This window comes from Callionymus lyra, chromosome 6, assembly GCF_982586985.1.
Source record: "Callionymus lyra chromosome 6, fCalLyr1.hap1.1, whole genome shotgun sequence".
NCBI lineage: Eukaryota > Metazoa > Chordata > Actinopteri > Syngnathiformes > Callionymidae > Callionymus > Callionymus lyra.
In genome coordinates, this window is record NC_141823.1 from 3,741,462 (window position 1) to 3,761,256 (window position 19,795).

At 47.1% G+C, this 19,795-nt stretch overlaps 2 protein-coding genes across 2 annotated transcripts; both read right to left on the reverse strand.

The window, feature by feature from the left end:
* Positions 1-1,299: 1,299 nt before the first annotated feature.
* LOC148076203 (lysozyme g-like) lies at positions 1,300-4,925 on the reverse strand. The gene is made up of 5 exons (XM_087793037.1): positions 4,822-4,925; positions 3,485-3,559; positions 2,613-2,824; positions 2,415-2,553; positions 1,300-1,544 (listed from the first exon to the last, which is right to left on the reverse strand). Exons 1-5 carry the CDS (start codon positions 4,823-4,825, stop codon positions 1,399-1,401), a joined length of 576 nt encoding a protein of 191 aa, XP_087649163.1. The 5' UTR covers positions 4,826-4,925; the 3' UTR covers positions 1,300-1,398.
* Positions 4,926-13,288: 8,363 nt separating this feature from the next.
* On the reverse strand, positions 13,289-17,811 carry LOC148076204 (lysozyme g-like). The gene is made up of 4 exons (XM_087793136.1): positions 17,807-17,811; positions 17,378-17,511; positions 15,852-16,070; positions 13,289-14,105 (listed from the first exon to the last, which is right to left on the reverse strand). Exons 1-4 carry the CDS (start codon positions 17,809-17,811, stop codon positions 13,957-13,959), a joined length of 507 nt encoding a protein of 168 aa, XP_087649262.1. The 3' UTR covers positions 13,289-13,956.
* Positions 17,812-19,795: the final 1,984 nt, after the last annotated feature.

Consider the following 19,795-nt stretch of genomic DNA (forward strand, 5'->3'; position numbering starts at 1 on the left):
GCGCCGGCGGGGCCCTAGTGATGCTGCTGTCAGGAGCGGCGTCTAGCTGGGGGTACATTGATCCCGTCTGGCTTTGCCTTGGGTTTAAACCAATAGCAAGGCGGTGAGAGGGCGGAGCACCAATTGACGTGGAACCCCTGAGTTATCATCATAATCTCAGGTTCTACGAAATTGGAAGTGGACTGCACCCAGCTGGGTGGCGAGTTCAAAAAGCTTCCTCAAAGACGATGCAGGGCCTCAAGGATAAACCAATAGCGAAGCAGTTAGAGGGCTTCGCACCACATCGTAGAACCTGATATTAGGATGATAACTCAGGGGGATTCCTTTGTTTTGTTCGTGCTTTGTGTTCTCCCCAGGTTCGATGGCACACCTGAAGTTCATCATGTTCATCTGTGAGCTCTGTGGGATTTTGGTTGAGCAGTAAAGTTTGCATTAGGTTTTGTAATTGAGTTGTGTCGTTGCTGTCTGTTGTAGTGTTTTTGCTGATGTTTGAGTTTCGTTCTAACTGGTCTGTTTAAGCACACAGGAGCAGATGACTAGGTCAGACACCCATGGGTCTATATCTCCACTCACGTAGCCAACTGTCTGTCTAGAAACACTAGGTTAGTGGGGTGCAACCCACTCTGTATTTTGGGGTGCTTTTGCTATTTGGGGGGAGGGTTTTTGTTATCTTATGCTTTTATTTGGTGCCACTATAGAGTTCTCTGTTTCCTGTGTTGCACATTTGTCTATTCATAAATATTTGAAACTGTTTATTTGTTTTTTTGTGTGTATACACCCTCACCACTCGACTGCTTTATGCTACGCCCTGCGAGCGAGCGCCAACAGGGAGTGTAACTGTTTTATAAGTGACATGGTTCAAATCTTTTTCTGCTCATTCTGAAAGTGAAAATCAAAACTAAAACTGATCTTTCAAAGACACTGATCAACTGAACCTCTTTTCCATTATTACATCTTTCCACATTTTACCTTCCGTAGTCTAGCTCACTCTATACTTTAAACATCAGTACATTTAATGTTTTCTTTAACCCTTGTGTAGTCTCTGGGTCAAAGGTCAACGACTTCAATGGCTTCCAGAAGGTAATATGCAGTGGTGGAGGTCACTTTTTTAATTGTTTTTTTTTCTTCAATAATCCTCCAGATGTTTATCAATGTGGATAAAAAGTTTGTACATAAAGCATCAACATTTGAAAATATCGTTTCTGGCTCCCCCAGTGTCAGAAAACAGTCACTGCAATGCATTTACAAAAAGTAAAGGCTATTGTCGGGTTGTTTCCTGTTCTGACTTAAAGTAAAACATTTCAGCTTGATTTATTTTATTGAACATGAGAACATAAACATTTATTTAGTTTGTTGGACTCAGGTAAAGTATTGAAAGATCCGAAAGTTCCAATTTCATCAGATCCCGTTACGTTTGTAGTACTGAGCTCGAGCCACCACGTCGTTGGAGTAGTCTCTACAGAAGGTGTAATGATCCACGTCTTGGCCTTCATTGATGCTCTTGAAGACGTTTAGCTCGCCCATGTTGTAGGCCGCGAGGCCTCCTGCGGAGAAGACACGAGTGTTTGGTCCAAGAGTTCACGAGGACGAGTGTTGTTGACAGTTTTATCTCATTATGACCACAGTAATATCCAGGTGAGTCTGTTCAGACTCCAAGGCTCAACATCCTTGAGTGTTTTACCTGCATGTGTCTAACATCTATGAAAAAGTGTTCGTCACACATGGTTTCATCGAGGAAATTGCTGTTAAAAGTCCTTGCAAGGCTGATAGAGACGAGGTGCAGCAGGTTGACCAGCTAGATTGCAACAGTGAATCAATAAACATGTTAAATTCAGGCACTTTTGTGGATTTATTGGTATTTTATTTATTGCAATGACTTTTATGAGTCACAGCTAAAACATTGTGTCAATTCTAGTCGTACATAAGTGGTCGTCGTATATTCAGTGTCATCGCTCCTTTCTTTGTTTTTCTACGACAGACAGAACTAGATTTCAGGCTGCTGACTGAAACTCCCCTTTTATTAACCTTCTGCTTTATACACTTATTTTATATTTCTGGAAACTGGCACAATAACTCACTTGACTATATATAGTACTAAACATGAACATCAGTGACATCATGAATTATAACCTTATGCTCACCTGACAACACTGAACAACTAGTCCTCTCACTCTTTAAAAAAATGTCTTTCAGACTCACTTTCTAACTCGGTTAAAACTCTACAGCTCACTCCACAGTTGTTTTAAAACACTCTTTCTGTCTCACTCCCTCTACGTAAATCTTGACTTACGTGGATCTGCTCTGTGTTTGCCTCGTTTTAAGGCAGTAACATTATCTAGATCAGATAAACGTTGATAAATGACCCGGTGAACATGGAAACACGGAACCACGGATGATTAAAGAGTGACTCAAACCTCTCAGCTGCTCCTCAGCGCTCCACCCGGGATACTTATTCTCCATCAGTTGGATCTTTTCAACCAGGATCCCTGTGGCCTGCATCAGGTGAGTCTTACTGTTCCACGCACCTTGAGGTGTGTGTGATCTGCGGTCGACCTGCAGAGAGCAGAGAGGAAGTGAGCGAGCGGCAGCGAGACAGTCGGAGAGTCACAGACCTGCATCAGTCCAAAACCATTACGGTTATCACCCCAACCGTCATCGTGAGTGTTCACAGCACGAGACTCTCTTGAGATGATCCCGGCGATCAGGTACGGATCCACGTTGTAGCTTCTTGCCACTTCTTTAATCGTGCTGAAGTACTGCTTCATACTTCCTCGGTCAGTCTCAGCCAAGCGCTCAGAGCCGGCCACTCCTGCAAGGCTATTACCTGAGCAGGTGGATTGTTTTGAGTTTAGCGGAAATGTTTGTTCAAGAATCACCCAGAGAAGAAACAGAAGATAACAAGAAGTTTTCAGCATCAATGTTAGGATCCACAGAGAGATTTTTTCTTTAAAGGTCAACTACTCTGAAACTCCAACTCTCCTGACATGTAGTAAATATTCTTCTCTTCAAGACGCAGTAACTTCTCATCATGACCATGTTTTACACTTTATTACTTTATAAAGTTGCTCTGAAATCTGGACGAACGAGAGGTTACGAGAGTCCATTATGATGTAATAATGGCTTCACTCCTCCTCCAGCTGTAATCACGCCCGCTTTGTTTTTACAAAGAGTCCCTTGGAGGTGGAGACGATTGATGATGAACCTCCATGTTTGACCAATCACAGCAGAGTGGCTGTGGTTATGGTCAACAAGATTTCATCTCCAGAAAAACAGTGTTTTCAGTGGGCGGAGCTTAAGATCATTTTCTAATGTCAGTATTTCAATGAAAATACAGTTTTGTACAAACACACACACTAGAGTTAAATGTACGGAGATTTTGTGTAAAAAGGTGTGTTGGATGAAAATGACTTTTCCCTCGTTCATGAAAGTCTCATCACTTCATCACAGAAGGAAACACTGACATGTTTGAAGAAGAAGATTTTACCATGAAAGGCCTTATCTTGACCACCTGTCTGCTGAGACGCTCCGCTGGTCCTCACTCTGTTGACATCTACGAACACTGAAACACATCATGAGTACACACGCACACACACACACACACACACGCACACACACGCACACACACACACACACACGCACACACACACACACGCACACACACACGCAAACACACGCACACACACACGCAAACACACGCACACACACACACACGCGCACACACACGCAAACACACGCACACACACACGCACGCACACACACACGCACACACGCGAACAAGCAGATAAAAATGGAGCTATTTTTGTTTAACTATTATTTGTAACGTGATCTGGTTGCACGTGTGTTGTGATATCCACAATGAAAGTTCATATTTGTAAATTGTATTTTTATATTTACAAAACATTTGTAGTTTTATTTTAATTTACACCACAAAAAGATACATTTGTAAAACGTAGTCTTCTTGTTGCTCAACATCTGCAAAAACGGAGATTTGTAAATCTCTGTGATTCACATAACAGCCACTAGATGGCAGAGAAAACAACTCCAACGAAAGTCAAATGATGAATCTTTTATTCAGGAATTGAAAACATCTTCTCTCTTGTTTACGAACCCTTCGATATCTTAAAGACATGGACCGTGATCTGCCCTCATGACGTCACTCATGGTTAGAACCAGCAGCTTTGAGCCACAATTTCAGGGATCGAGCCTCGTCTAGGTATTGACGTTTTTACCTGTTGTTTTTGATTGTGTTGCGGCTCATTGTTGGCTAATGTCAAAATATATAAACACACTGAACAAAAAGAAACAACTGAATAGATGAAAAGTTTGCTGCTGTAGCCGGAACACAGTAAAACAAGAAAAAGGTCAATGTTGATAACAACGCTGCCTTCTAGTGGCTGTTATGTGAATTGCAAGAAGATTTACAAGTTTGACTAGATTGTGTCAGAATTAACTTGTAAATGGAGAATGTGTGTAATTGCTGATCCACATGTACTCGCAGTTTAAAACAGAATTTAAATTTAGTTTTTGTCATTTAAAAAGATATATTTACAACTACACATATATTTTAAATACAAAAATACAAGTTACATTCCTGGATATTACAACACACGTGCAACCATTGAATATTTGCAGATCACCCTCTGTTACAAATATTAGTGAGACAAAAATGACTCCATAGTTACACAAACAAAAACACACACAGAATCAAAACAGACACACACAGAAAAACATGTGTAGACTCACACCGACTAACGCAGACAGAGAGAGAAACACACGAGGACTCACAAAGACCAATGCAGACTCACACCGACACACACTCACCCATCTTTGTCCTGAGGTTGTAAAACTTAAAGTCTGCTGCGGCTTATATAGTCTAACTATCACCTTCGTCACGTGACTTACTGTAACTTATTTCGCTTACTAGCAGGTCGTTCTGAAAGTGCAATACTGCCCCCTACTGTAAAAGAGTGGCAACATTAAAGATAATGTAACCTTTTTCTTGAGTTTCTATGATAACGTTGCATTTATGACATTGATTTTATTTTCTTCTACAATTTAAAATGTTTTCAATATAAAATCAGTTGTTTTGTCGTTTTCCCTCCATTTTTTCATTCTTTCTATATAGGTGTCTCAAACATGCCTGAACAAAACAACACAAAATGTATTCGCAGACAAAACTTTATTTCAATCAAATGAATTCAAAGTTGATCGAGATTCTGACTGAGTCTGAAATATTTGAATAACTTTCTTCTTCTTCTTCATAAAGTGACGTCACTTTTCCTTCATCACATCTTTCCTGACTTAGTTAGAGGTTGTTTTTTAAAAAAAAAAAAAGAAAACACCAGAGAAGAAGAAAATAGTTTATTTTTGAAGTTTCCACAAGAACCAAAAGCCCTTTCATCGTCTGTCTGTGATTGTCTGAGAGCAAGTCGCTAAGCTAGCACTAGCAACAGCTAACAAGATTAGCGTAAAAAAAAACAGAAGTGAAGCAAGAAAAATCAAAGAATCCAAGTTTTGTCGACGTTCACGGAAGTGACTCAAGCTAACAATTCTAACGAAGGAAAACCCCTGAGTTATCTATTATAACCTCAGGTTCTGCGAGTTGGTGCGAAGCCCTCCAACGGCTTCGCTATGGGTTTACCCCGAGGCACCGCCTCGTCTCTGAGAAAGCTTAATGAACTCGCCACCCAGCAGGGGGCAGTACCTTCCTATAAAGGCGGGCAGCACCCGCCGCACTTTCTCCAACTGAAAACTCAGCGAGAAGGGCGGCCGCTGGGCGACGAGGTTGGAGGGCTTCGCACCAACTCGCAGAACCTGAGGTTATAATAGATAACTCAGGGGTTCTGCTTCATTGGTGCTCCGCCCTCCAACGGCTTCGCTATGGGTTTACCCAAAAGGCGAAGCCTGACGGGATAAATGTACCCCCAGCTGGACGCCGCTCCTGGAGCAGCATCACTAGGGCCCCGCCGGCCCAGGGTCCAATCCCACTTGAGCCGTGGGCCCTGAGGGGGGCACAACAGCGCTCAAGACAGTATGAGCTACTGATCCCGCCGTTACGTCGAGGAGATAGGCCTTAGCGAAGGTAGACGTGGACGCCCAAGAGGCAGCAGAGCAGATATCCTCTGCTGCCACACCCCGCAAAAGAGCCACTGAGGCTGCCACGCCACGGGTGGAATGTGCCCTCAGACCGCTAGGAGCGGATCCACCCGCTGCTCGGTAGGCACGGATAATGGCCGATCTCACCCAATGAGAGAACCTCTGGGGGGAGAGCGCCTCTCCCCGCCGGCATCTACCGTGGCAGACAAAAAGGGCATCAGAGCGCCTAAACTCGGCCACCCGCCGCAAGTAACAGGCCAACGCCCTCACTGGACACAACAGGTGGAGACGCTTCTGACCCGGGTCCGAGTGAGGCGGCGGGTGAAAGGCCCGCAGTGTGAAGGTCGTCGCCCGGAACAAGGAACTCAGAATCTTCGGGCGGAACGCTGGGTTAGGACGCAAAGACACCGAAGACTCCTCGACGCCAAAGGAAAGACACTCAGGGCTAATGGAGAGGGCACAAAGCTCACTTGCTCTCTTCGTGGTTGTTAGTGCCAGAAGGAGCGATACCTTGAAAGACAAGATATCCAGTGGGACTTGGTCAAGAGGCTCGAAGGTCGGCCCTGTGAGAGAGTCCAGTACCAACTGGAGATCCCACTGAGGGCTGGAAGGCCTTGCAGGAGGTCGAAGCCTGCAGGCACCCCGCAGGAAACGCGCCACCAAAGGGTGGGCACGAACCGAAGCACCCTCAAAACCGACATGCCTCGTCGCTATGGCTGATGCGAACACTCTCAGTGTCGCCACAGTCCGCCCGTTATCCAGCAAATGTTGCAGGAAAGACAGGATAGCGGAGACCAAACAAGAGCTGGGGTCCAAGGACCTGTCTGAACACCAGCGGGAGAATATCCCCCACTTTGAGGCATAAAGCCTACGTGTTGATGGGGCCCGGGCGTTCTCCAGCGTGTGGAGAACGTCCGGGTCCAGGGTCCCGATCAGCTCGTCCCGTGCAGGAGCCACACCTTGAGAGGCCGGCCCAGCACCGGGGGCGCTGTCAGTGTCCCCCCCGCCTGACACAGGGCAGCGGGGCCCCAAGGGATGGCCCACGGGGCCCCGACCGCCATGCGCACCAGCTCTGGGAACCAGAGCGCCCCCGGGGAGTCTGGTGCCACTAGAATTAACCTCAGCCCCCCCCGCCTCGTCCTCCGAATCAGGGGGAGAAGGAGCCGCGGAGGAGGGAAGGCGAACAGCAGACCGACCGGCCACCTCGAATGGGCTAAAGCGTCCACGCCTAGTGGGGAGCGGTCCGAAGCCCTGAGGGAGAACCAAAGAGGGCATTTGAAGTTCTCCTTGCTGGCGAAGAGGTCTGCAACCGGGTGACCGAATCGAGACCAGATCTCGCTTGCCACTGCCTCGGACAGACCCCATTCGTCCTGGACGGCCCCCCTCGACAGTCTGCCGCTACTGCATTCAGCTCGCCCGGGACGTGCTGGGCTCTGAGCGAAAGCAGGTGACGGTCCGCCCACAGCCAAATCTTCCTTGCCACACACAGAAGGGCTGGGGATCTGACTCCACCTTGGCGATTTACGTACGCCACGGCGGTGGAGCTGTCTGAAAATACTAGGACGTTGGACTGTGACAGTTGGGGAGAGAGGTGAAGCAGGACATTGTGAATCGCCTTCAGCTCTAGCCAGTTTATGTGTCTGAGCACCGGACTGCTCCAGACCCCACTGGCATAGGCCTGACCCGAGGTGCCTCCCCAACCTGTCAGGGAAGCGTCTGTGAACACTTGAGTGTAACGAAGGACGCAACCCAATGGAACTCTCCGCCTGAGGTTGGCGTGAGAGTTCCAGAACTGGATGTCCTGCAAAACCCGAGCGGGAAGGCGCACTTTCCGACCTCTTTCCCGCTTGAGGTCTAGCTTGAGACGACCAAACCATCTCTGAAGCTCCCTCATGTGCAGCAAGCCCAGCCGAACAACCGTGTGGGCTGCCGCCATGAGCCCCAGGAGGGACATAACAGTGCCTGCTGTTGTCACGTGACACCGAGCTTCCAGCAACTGTGTTGTCAGTCGGAGAATGGGCTGGATACCCACGTCCGGGAGGCGCGCGTATCCTTCCTCCGAGTTCAACAGTACCCCCAGGTAAACTAACTGTTGAACTGGAGTCAGAGCGCTCTTGCTGAGGTTCACTGTGAACCCCAGGGTGGCAATATGGCTCAACACCTTCTGTGTGTGAGCGTAACTTTCTGCCTCTGACCTGGCAAGGATCAACCAGTCGTCCAGATAGGTCAAGATCCTTACCCCACTCACTCTCAAAGGCTCCACTGCCGCTTCCACACACTTGGTGAAGGTCCTGGGTGCCAGAGAGTAGCCGAACGGAAGTCGAGTGTACTGAAACACCCGACCCTCGAGGGCGAAACGCAAGTACTTTCGATGTCTCTTGACTATCGGTATGTGAAAGTACGCGTCGGTCAGGTCGATAGATGTCATCCAATCTCCTGGACATACACCTGAAAGCAGTTTCTTGACCGTCAACATGCGAAACGGGCGGGTAGCTATGAACTTGTTCAAATAGCTGAGGTCCAGAATGGGCCTCCAACCCCCGGTCTTCTTCGCCACGAGGAAGTACCGGGAGTAAAACCCTGTCATCATCTCGGCTGCAGGGACCAGTTCTACGACCTCCTTCTGCAGCAGAGTAGACACCTCGTTTCTCAGACAGGATAGTTTCTCCTGCTCCACCATACGCGTCCAGAGAATCCCTGAAAAACGCGGGGGTTGACGGGCAAACTGTAGCGCATAGCCCCGCCTGATTACTCCCCCCAGCCAAGTGGGTCCTAGAAGTAAAACCAGGCGACTCCAAGCCGAATAATTTTCTGTCAGAACCGCAGCCCTGGCGAACCTTGGGTAGTCCTCCGGCCCGCCCCCCATGGACGGGCCGTAGACGAAAGGGCATCACACAAGCCGCGTCTCTATCTCTTGAATCCACAGAGCATGTACTCGAGTTGGATTCACTAGAACCCCCACTCTCATACATAAAAGCCGGCTCTGTGGGAGAAGCGCGCAAGTGCGCGTGAGACACCTCAGATGCGCGTCGTGCGTGTTCCCTTCCCCCCCCGGAAGTCTTCCCAACTCCCTGAGCACTTCTTAGTGTCACCGGAGCTGACAAAACCCGCGATGTGGAGGAAAGCGCTGGAGAATTAACCCGGAGCTGAAGTGAGTTAGGTCGCGCGCGCGTCGGCACCGCATCACTCACCCGGTCCCGTACATTCTCCAGCCCCGCTGGCGGTCCCGACCTGTTCGTCACTCGTGAGATCCGACCGCCACGCACCTCTCCAGTTGATCGACCAGACGGGACGGAAGTTCCTCGCCCTCGCCTGGTCTCAGAACGGCGAAAAAACTTGCGCGTAAAAACACCAGGTTGCGTCAGTTCCATGGCGCTTCTCCGCCGCCAAACGTGACGTCCTCCACGGTGCCAGTGTTTGTAGACAGCGCTGTGGGGGAAGGAACAACCTCCGGTTAACATAGACATGTCCGGACAAGTTCCACTCACCTCATCAGCTGTCACGCTCTGTCGGGCACGAGCGCTGGTCGACGCGGAAGTAAACACAGCTGATTCAGCCGGTCTCGCGGACCTCTGCTCGTCTGTAAACAAAACACATGTGGTTGGAGTCTGCCCCTCATTCGTGTGGACAGACTCCGTTATTGCAGTCTCGGTATGACCCGGACGAAGGGGTTTAAAACCTCCTTCGGACTGTGTTATGAGAGGAAAATCACGCCGTCTATGACCGGCGGAGCATGTTAGCTTAGCATTAGCGGCGAAAGTTTCTAATGACGCCTGTGAATACGTCACACTCACAGGCGGAAACACATGCACGCTACCAACATCTCTCTCATAACGAACCACAGAAACGTCATACGTTCTTTTGTTTTTATTTACATAAAGCCCTTTGAAAGAGTAAGGGGGAGGAGGGCTCCCCCGAGACGAAGCCTCGACGCCCCTGCGTCCTCGCCGCTGCGGGTCCCTCCTCCGCTGGCTCCGCTGCGGCTGCTGGCTCCGCTGCTGGCTCCCCGGCTCCTGCTGCGGAACCCGGCGACGCTCGCTCGTCGCCCGCCGCGGCTGTTGCCGTTGCTGCTGGTGCCGGACCCCCGTCGCGCCTCGTCCTCACGCCCATGCAGGTGATGGCGGAGCTGCGCCGACTCCTGCTGCGCTGCCTCCTGCCGGGCCACGACGTTCCGGAGATCCGGACCGAACAGCGAGTCCTCCGTAATTGGTCCGTCCAGGAGGAGCCTCCGGTCTCTCTCCGGCAGCGCTGTGGCCAGGTCTAGCCACAGGTGCCGGTGGCCCAGCTGTCCAGCGTCGCGTAGACCCCCTCCCAGGATCGCATACGCCTGCGACATCCGGAGGAGCGCAGCCACCGAGTCCTTGACTTCCTCCAACTCCGAAGGTCCAAGGTCGTCTCGGTCCACGGTGAGCCTGTCGAGCGCACCGCACAGGAGAGCCATGTTGTTCGCGAGGGAGACCACCTGCGTCCCCCCCTTGTAGGATCGGTTGAACAACATTGCCGTCAACCTGTCTTCAGCTCTAGGCAGAGCTACAGGGCGGCCTGGCCACAGTCGAGCCCCCGGGTCGAGGGCGGCACGTACCGTATCCGAGGGCTCCGGGACACCGCGCCGCCAGTCCACCCCGTCCACACGGCAATAGGGTCCGTAGGATCCTACGGGAGGCCCTGAAGCCATGGGAGAGGCAGACCCTCGCCGCGCGTAGCCCCAGATTTCGTCCAGCTTAGGACAAATAACCCCCGGAACAGCAGGCCTGCGCGCTTCGTTCCGCCCGACCTTCACTCCGCATGTAAACGGTGGTGGCGCGAGTGGAGGCACGGGGGGGAGCTCGACCTCCATGCGGTTCGCCGCGGCGGTGAATATGCGCGGCAGGGCGTCAAGCGGGTAGCGAGGAGCCGGCCCGGCTCCCCCGACCGCTTCGACGTCCCCCGGCTCGGAACCGAACAGGGTGCTCGGATCCGCCTCATAACACCGCCGGTCGTCCTCCTCGTCGTAGTCGGCCCACGACCTGGCTGGAGGACGCGGCGTGCGCCGACGGGCCTCGTATGCTCCCCGTCTCTTCCGGACCTCCTCGGGAAGCATACGGCAGGCCCCACAATCCGCAAACGGGATGGATATCAAGGGCTACCAGGCAGCGGGTGGATCTGCTCATAGCGAATTAGGGGCCCATTCACCCGTGGTGTGGCGACAGAATCAGTAGCTCATACTGTTCTTGAGCAATTCCATCCCCCCGAGGCCTGCGGCCCCTGTGGATTTGGATCCTGCGCCAGCGGGGCCCCGTGATGCTGCTGTCAGGAGCGGCGTCTAGCTGGGGGTACATTGATCCCTTTGGGCTTTGCCTTTGGTTTTAACCAATAGCAAGGCAGTGAGAGGGCGGAGCACAAATTGACGTAGAACCCCTGCGTTATCATCATAATCTCAGGTTCTACAAATTGGAAGTGGACTGCACCCTGCTGGGTGGCGAGTTCAAAAAGCTTCCTCAAAGACGAGGCAGGGCCTCAAGGATAAACCAATAGCGAAGCGGTTAGAGGGCTTCGCACCAAATCGTAGAACCTGATATTATGATGATAACTCAGGGGGCTTCCTTTCTTTTGTTTGTGCTTAGTGTTCTCCCCAGGTTCGATGGCACACCTGAAGTTCATCATCCCCTCATATCAAGTCACCTGGCCACCTCTATAAAGATGGCTCTTCTTCAGTTCACATGCTCTCTGGCTGGAGCTTGGTGCTATGAGCTCTGTGGGATTTTGGTTGAGCAGTAAAGCTGGCATTAGGTTTTGTATAATTGAGTTGTGTCGTTGCTGTCTGTTGTAGTGTTTTTGCTGATGTTTGAGTTTCGTTCTAACTGGTCTGTTTAAGCACACAGGAGCAGATGACTAGGTCAGACACCCATGGGTCTATATCTCCACTCACGTAGCCAACTGTCTGTCTAGAAACACTAGGTTAGTGGGGTGCAACCCACTCTGTATTTTGGGGTGCTTTTGCGCCTGCTATTTGGGGGGAGGGTTTTTGTTATCTTATGTTTTTATCTGGTGCCACTATAGAGTCCTCTGTTTCCTGTGTTGCACTTTTGTGTATTAATAAATATTTGAAACTGTTTATTTGGTTTTTGTGTGTATACACCCTCACCACTCGACTGCTTTATGCTACGCCCTGCAAGCGAGCGCCAACAGGGAGTGTAACTGTTTTATAAGTGACATGGTTCGACTCTTATCAAGACAACTGAACCTCTTTTCCATTATTACACCTTTCCACATTCTACCTCCCGTAGTAGAGCTCACTCTATACTTTTAACATCAGTACGTTCAATGTTTTCTTTAACCCTTTTGTAGTCTCTGGGTCAAAGGTCAACGACTTCAATGGCTTCCAGAAAGTAATATGCAGTGGTTCGTACATAAAGCATCTACTGAAGGTGTCCAGTGACATCATGATGTCGGCTGTCTCGGGTCAATTCACTGTTTTGGTTCTTTTGGATCTGTCCTCAGCCTTTGACACAGTTGATCACCAGATCCTGTTGAGAAGACTGAGGGATGAAGTGGGACTGTCTGGGTCTGTGTTAGAATGCTTCTCATCATACCTTTCTGGGCGCAGTTTTAGTGTATCTGCCAATCAAATGAGGTCTGAATCGGCAGATCTGTTGTGTGGAGTCCCTACAGGTTCTTTTCTTGGTCCTTTATGGTTTTTCTGTACTTGATTCCCCTCGGTAAAATCATTCAGAGATTTCCTGATGTTTCTTATCACATTTTTGCAGATGACATCCAGCTCTACTACTCTTTTGATCCAACTGAGCCCCAGAGGCTGAACAGTTTAGTCAATTGTTTGCTAGAAATCAAACAATGAGTGAAAACACTCTACAGCTAAATGTGGACAAAACTGAAACTCTGGTGATTGCTCCTGATGATAAGGTTCAAGGGTTGAGTCAGTACTTTGGTGACTTAGGTCAGTCTGTGAAACTGAGCCTGAGAAACCTGGGTGTTGTATTTGATAAAGACATGTCTCTTGTTCAACACTGAAGAAAACTGACCAGAAACTGTTTCCTTCAACTGAGAAAAATCTCTAAACTTAGGAAAATATTGTCACAACATGATCTGGAGCTTGTAATCCATGCGTTTGTGTCTTCTGGCCTGGACTATTGTAACAGTTTGTTTTCATGTCTAAACAAGAAGGATCTGTCTCGCCTAAAGTTCATACAAAACTCTGCAGCAACAATTCTGACCCGCTCAAGTAGAAGAACTCACATTTCTCGGATCCTTAAAGCTCTTCACTTGCTTCCAGTTTCTTTCAGGATCAACTTTAAAATTCTGGTTCTTACTTTCAGATCTATTCATGGTCAGGCTCCTCCTTACATCAGTGATCTGATCCAGCCTTACACCCCAGCTCGGGCTCTGAGGTCTGTGGATCAGAATCTACTGATGGTTCCTCGCACACGGTCCAGGACTGTTGCTCCTAAGCTTTGGAACGATCTTCCTCTCTCTTTGCACTTGATAGAGTCTACTGAGTCCTTCAAGAAACATCTTAAGACGTTTTTATTAGTTCAGGCTTTTCCTTGATTTTCTGGAACTCCTGTTGTGTTATCAATGTTATCTTGACCTTTAAAGTATATACTTTATAGAATATTGTTTTGATTGTTTAAGCGCTTTGTGATCCTGGTCTGGAAAAGCACTATATAAATAAAAATTACTTACTTACTTTCTTACATCAAGGTTTGAAAATATTGTTTCTGGCTCCCCCAGTGTAAGAAAACAGTTTTGACTTAAAGTTAAACATTTCAGCTGGATTTATTTTATTGAAGAACATGAGAACATAAATATTTCTTTAGTTTGTTGGACTCAGGTAAAGTATTGAAGTATCCGAAAGTTCCAATTTCATGAGATCCCGTTACGTTTGTAGTACTGAGCTCGAGCCACCACATCGTTGGAGTAGTCTGTACCGGTGGTGTAATGATCCACGTCTTGGCCTTCTTTCATGCTCCTGAAGACGTTTTGCTCGCCCTTGTTGTAGGCCGCGAGGCCTCCTGCGGAGAAGACACGAGTGCTTGGTCCAAGAGTTCACGAGCACGAGTGTTGTTGACAGTTTTATTTCATTATGACCACAGTAATATCCAGGTAAGTCTGTTCAGACTCCAAGGCTCAACATCACTGTGAGTGCTTTACCTGCATGTGTGAAAAAGTTTTTCGTCACACATGGTTTCATTGAGGAAATTGCTGTTCAAAGTCCTTGCACAGCTGATAGAGACAAGGTGCAGCAGGTTTACCAGCTACATTGCGAACTCACTTTTCGGAATCAAACATCGTTAATCTTAGACGTGTTGCCACAAACAGAAGAGGTGATTTAGTCAATCCTGTACTGACGCTGTTTAAATGTATTTAGATCACGAGACTCGTCAAATGATGACGGCAGAAGTGAATACGATGATGTCGTCTCAAGACCACACTCTAAACTGCTGGTGAGGAAGTGGAAGCAGCACTTTTGAAACACTCTGATCAACTTTGATCAAGGTTCCTTCAATTATTCTGAGCAGGTGTGTCTGTGAACTGAGAAAATGGGGCACTAAAGTCAGGACCTAGCTTCTTCAGTGCAGTTCTCACACATGTGCTGTGTCTCAAATCGCATACTAGCGTACTCAAAGTTAGTATTTTTAGTGCCCAAGTGCGTCTCAATTCTTAGTATGCGAAATTCAGTGCACCATGCACACTAAATTGGTGTACTAAAACGCCGAAAAAACTGAGTATGGTTCGATGGACACTAACCACCCTAAACGCCGCCATCTTAATGACGTTTTAAACGGAAGTTACGTCATATATATATATTCATATACTTACAGGTGCATTTTCAGCAGCAGTAGAAGGATGACACGTCTTCGCTGCTGATATCAGCTTAAATATGTCGCGAATATTTCAATTCTCATATTTTTTCTTTATTTCTTTTTCCAAACTTGCAAAACGTGCTGCCAGCAGGTGGCGATTGTGTTCCTACAGCTGCTTGAAACCATCGTTAAATAGAAGTAGAAGAAGAAAATGTCGCGTCATTTCCTGTTAGTTTGTAGCGGTAGTGTTTGATTTGAGACATACTATCAGTAGAGAATTAGTTACTAGTTAGTACGTACACTATCCTGATGCATACTAACTTCTAGTATACTAAGAGAAGTATGCGATTTGAGACACAGCACTGATCTTTGTCACCACAACATGTTAACAAACTGGGACATAAATCATAATAGTTCTATGGTTTTGACTACAGTTGCTAAAGGTTTGCCACCAATCTTTTCACAGAGTCAACTCTATTAACTTGAGCTAGAAATAGAATGTTTACTTGACAATAACACAGTCAACAAATTCTTGACTTTAATCTGACTTGTATTTCTAAGTTTTAGTCCCAGTTTTACAGTATTTCATCTCAACAATTTCTCCAACATTCTCCATTAAAATGTTAATAAATTGTATTAATTCTAATCTTAAACCTGTCATGATCTTAAATAACTGAGATTAAATGACCTGAAACCTATTACCCGGCTGACAATCCAAATATAAATTTGTTTTAAACAATCGATAGATGTGGTAAAATGAAAGAACTAATGAGTAATAATAAAAAAGATGAACAAACGTGGATTTTAAACAATACAAATATGACTGTGATAATGAAGGTTGTTTTAAACACTCTTTCTGTCTCACTCTGTCTAAGTAAATCTTGACTTACGTGGATCTGCTCTGTGTTTGCCTCGTTTTAAGGCAGTAACATTATCTAGATCAGATAAACGGACCACAGACCTGCATCAGTCCAAAACCATTACGGTTATCACCCCAACCGTCATCGAGAGCGTTCCCAGCACGAGACTCTCTTGAGATGATCCCGGCGATCAGGTACGGATCCACGTCGTAGCTTCTTGCGACTTCTTTAATCATGCCAACGTACTTCCTCATACGTGGTCCGTCAGTCTGAGCCAAGCGCTTGGAACCGGCCACTCCTCCAAGGACATTACCTGACATGGTAAAATGTTTGGAGTTTAGTCGAGGAGATATTTGTTGGGAAGAAACACAGAGAAGAAACAGTAGATAACCAGAGGTTGTACTTCTTGGTGTTGCGCCCTATAACAAACCTTTGCTATTGCTTAACCCTCAGGGCCTAGTATCTGAGAAACCTGAAAGAAAGTTGACTTCTCCCAGGTTGGATGGAATCTGGTACTTTGAGCTGAAGGTGTCTTCTCACATGGCATTGGGGCCTCCTGTGGTCACAGAAGGACCCTATTGTCATGTATTGTCACAAAGAACATGGTTCTCCTGTGTGGTGTGCTCGACTTGCTCAAATTTCCATGTGAGCAGCTTATCAGGAAGACCACCACACTGTTGCTGCCCTCATCTGGATGACGCAGGCCCACGTGATTGTGGAGGATCTGTGATGCTGCACATTTGGCTCACCAGCATTTGTGGCTGGATCCAGCCTCAGGGAGTTGGACCACCCGAGTCTGCTCTTTAATTTCCAGGCAAGCAAATGTCCACAAGACCAGCTCAGTCAGCTGTGTTTACTTTCACTTTCATGTTGACATCGGATATAACTCCAGTCCAGATGGCAGAAGTAATCAGGCAGGGCTATGCAATTCCAGTTTGAAAACGATCCTACCTAAAAAACAAGGTTAGCTCGCTACTGAAAAAGGAGGTGATAGAGTAGTAGTAGCAGTAGTGAGCTATGTGCTCTATTCATTAGCCTTAAGTGTATTTCCTTACGAGTCAGGGAGTCATCAGTATCATTGAAATTGCAACCAGTTAGTGCCCAAATTATGACCCCAAGTTTGTCAACCAAAAGGGCTCTGACCTTCTATCTGCAGTGGACGGCCACTAAAGCTTTGCTGTTATGTCATGGCAAATGTCGGCTTGGTGAGGTAGTTTCCCCTCAGAGGTTTTTCTTTGATGAGCTCTGCCATCATCCGTGCCTACCAGGCAGCAGGTGGATCTGAAAGCCATGTTGCCCAGCTTTCTTAACTGGGTTTTCAGATAGAGGGTGTACGGTTGGTATTTACCACCTTTTATGGGCAAGGGGGCCGCACCCAGCTGTGTGACTGGTTTGTTGAGCTTTCTCAGACACGGGGGAAGGGCGTCGAGGGGTTAGAATAGTTAAGCTGGTTAGAGAGCTTCAATTGTAGAACCTTCGGTTATGAAGGCAAAAACTGCTGCTATGATAAGATCCAGAGAGTCCCAGTCCAATCAATGATTGATTAAAGGAATTTCCCTTTGTTTGTGTACGTCTGATCACTTCCGTTTACATAGTATTAAACACAAAGAAAATGTTCACCATAACGTGCCTCGTCCTGAGCACCTGTCCACAGAGACGCCCCACTGGTCCTCACTCTATTGACATCAACGAAGACTGAAAAAACACCATCAGTAGACACTGACACGCTCACACAGACACACACACTCACCCATCTTTGTCCTCAGATTGTGATACTGAAACGATTGTGCTGCTGCTTATATAAACGTACTTTGCCTTCTGTCACGTCACTTAATGTCATTTGTTTTGTTTGATATGCCACTACTTTGAAGTAAAATGCCGCCACCTACTGTAAAATAGTAGCAACATTAAAAAATATATATTCATTGGCTTAGTTTTAGTCAAATTCATTTTACTCATTCAATTTCTATGATTTGTTACTTTTATGGCTTTTAAGTGTTTTTATCTCAAATTAAAAAATATTTTTGCATTGACTGTTTTAACAATTACCCCATTTTTTCATCCTTTCTACTTGGGTGTGTCCAACATGCCTGATAATAAAAAAAAACTCTCACACGTCAACCATGATGTCAAGGACCCTCATGGACATCTCTGCTGCCCTCCTCTCCTCCCTTCACAACCTCGGTGGATCAGGTGAGAGTGCCGCTGAGGAGGACTAAAGCCTGGAAAGCTGCGGGTCCTGTTGGCATCAGCCACAGATTCTTTAGGGACTGTGCGGACCAGCTATGCCAGGTGGTTTGCTACATCTTCAACCTAAGTCTGAGTCTGGAAAGAGTACCCACCCTGTGGAAGACTTCTTATGATGTCCCTGTCCCCAAGACATTACGCCCCAAGGAACCCAACAACTTCAGACCAGTGGCCCTGACATCACATCTAATGAAGGCACTGGAAAGGATAATGCTCAATCAGCCCCACCCCCTGGTGAGCCCAAACATAGACCCTTTGCAGTTTGCTTACCAGCCTGGCATTGGGTTGGATGATGCAATCATCTAACTGCTGGAGGGCACTAGCATGAGGATCACTTTCTTCGACTTTCCCAGTGCCTTTAACACCATTCAACCATTGCTGCTCAGGGTCAAGATGGAGAGAGCCGGTGTCAGCGACCGGCTGGTAGCACCAATTACTCACAGACAAACCCCAGTTTGTGAGGCTGCAGGACTGTGTGTGCGAGATGGTGGTCTGCAGTACGGGTGCAAAAGTTTGCAGACGACACTGCCATCTTGAGGTGTGTGTCAGGGATGGACCACCTGGAATACAGGTGTGCTATCATGGACCTCGTCAGCTGGTGTAATAAGAATCACCTCTGTGTTAACGCGAGCAAGATTAGGTGATAGTTACCTACAGCAAAAACCAACAAACACCGCACAGGTGAACATCCAGGGACTGGACATCAAGAGAAATTCGGTGTCCGCTGTGCAGGTGTTTACTTCAGCTGCAGCAATCAACTCGTGTTTTTGCCTTGTACTTTTGGAGTACATTCAACCTAGTACTGTGCATGTCGAAACCCATAGCGTTAGCCGCTAGGGGCTAGCAGGGGGGGCAGAGCAGAGAAGTAGAAACACCAGGTTATCTATATAACTGTGGCTCTATGATGTTGTGCAACACCCTCAACATGTATAGCCCACACACAGTGTCTTTTCTTGTCTTTTCAACGCTTACAATAGTTTTCCTCAAGGGTAGTCGACAATTATACAACTTTATTTGGCGGAACCTTAATAAAATGTAAATATGTTATTGTACTTGAGGTATATTTGTATTTAAATTAATATTGCTTGTACTTGTTTTTGTATTGTTTGAATATTGATGATTATATTCGTAATTGTTATTGTACTTTATATTTGTATTGATGTTTATACTACTGGTGCTTGTACTATCATTACATTATTATTTGTTGTGTTTGTTGTGTGAAGGGAGGTATGCGCTGCTTCTTTCATCCTTCTACTGGTTTTAAACTTATTTTGGTTTAAAACATTGGCGTCACCTCTCTCCCAAATTCATTTTTAAACTTAACTAACCAACTGAAATAAGAAAGGACATTTATTCTGCCATCCTAACTCAGATAGTCCTGATGGTCTTCACGTCTGGTTGATCCAAAAACATGTGACTTACTGTAAACTCTGCAGTGGAGGGATGGGTGCAGCACTTCCTGCTTGAACTTCCTGTTGATTTCAACAGGTCATGAATCTAGTCATGAAGTCTGCTGAACTGCTGTTATTTATTCAGGAAACACAGTCGTTTCCCAGTTGTATAAAAGTATTGCAACGATATAATGAAAGGATTAAAGGAAGAACCTGAGAGAAAGTTTGTGGCTGAAATAGAAACTGAACTTGGTAACAGTTGAAGTCATGGGAGCGGCAGAAGTCGTCGACCCAAGTAAACAAGTCCAAGATAGAAAGAATTAAGTAGATAAAAATGTATAAATAATTCAGTTGCAAAGGCAGTTGTACAGAAAGTATCAGTGGATTTTATGACTCCAGG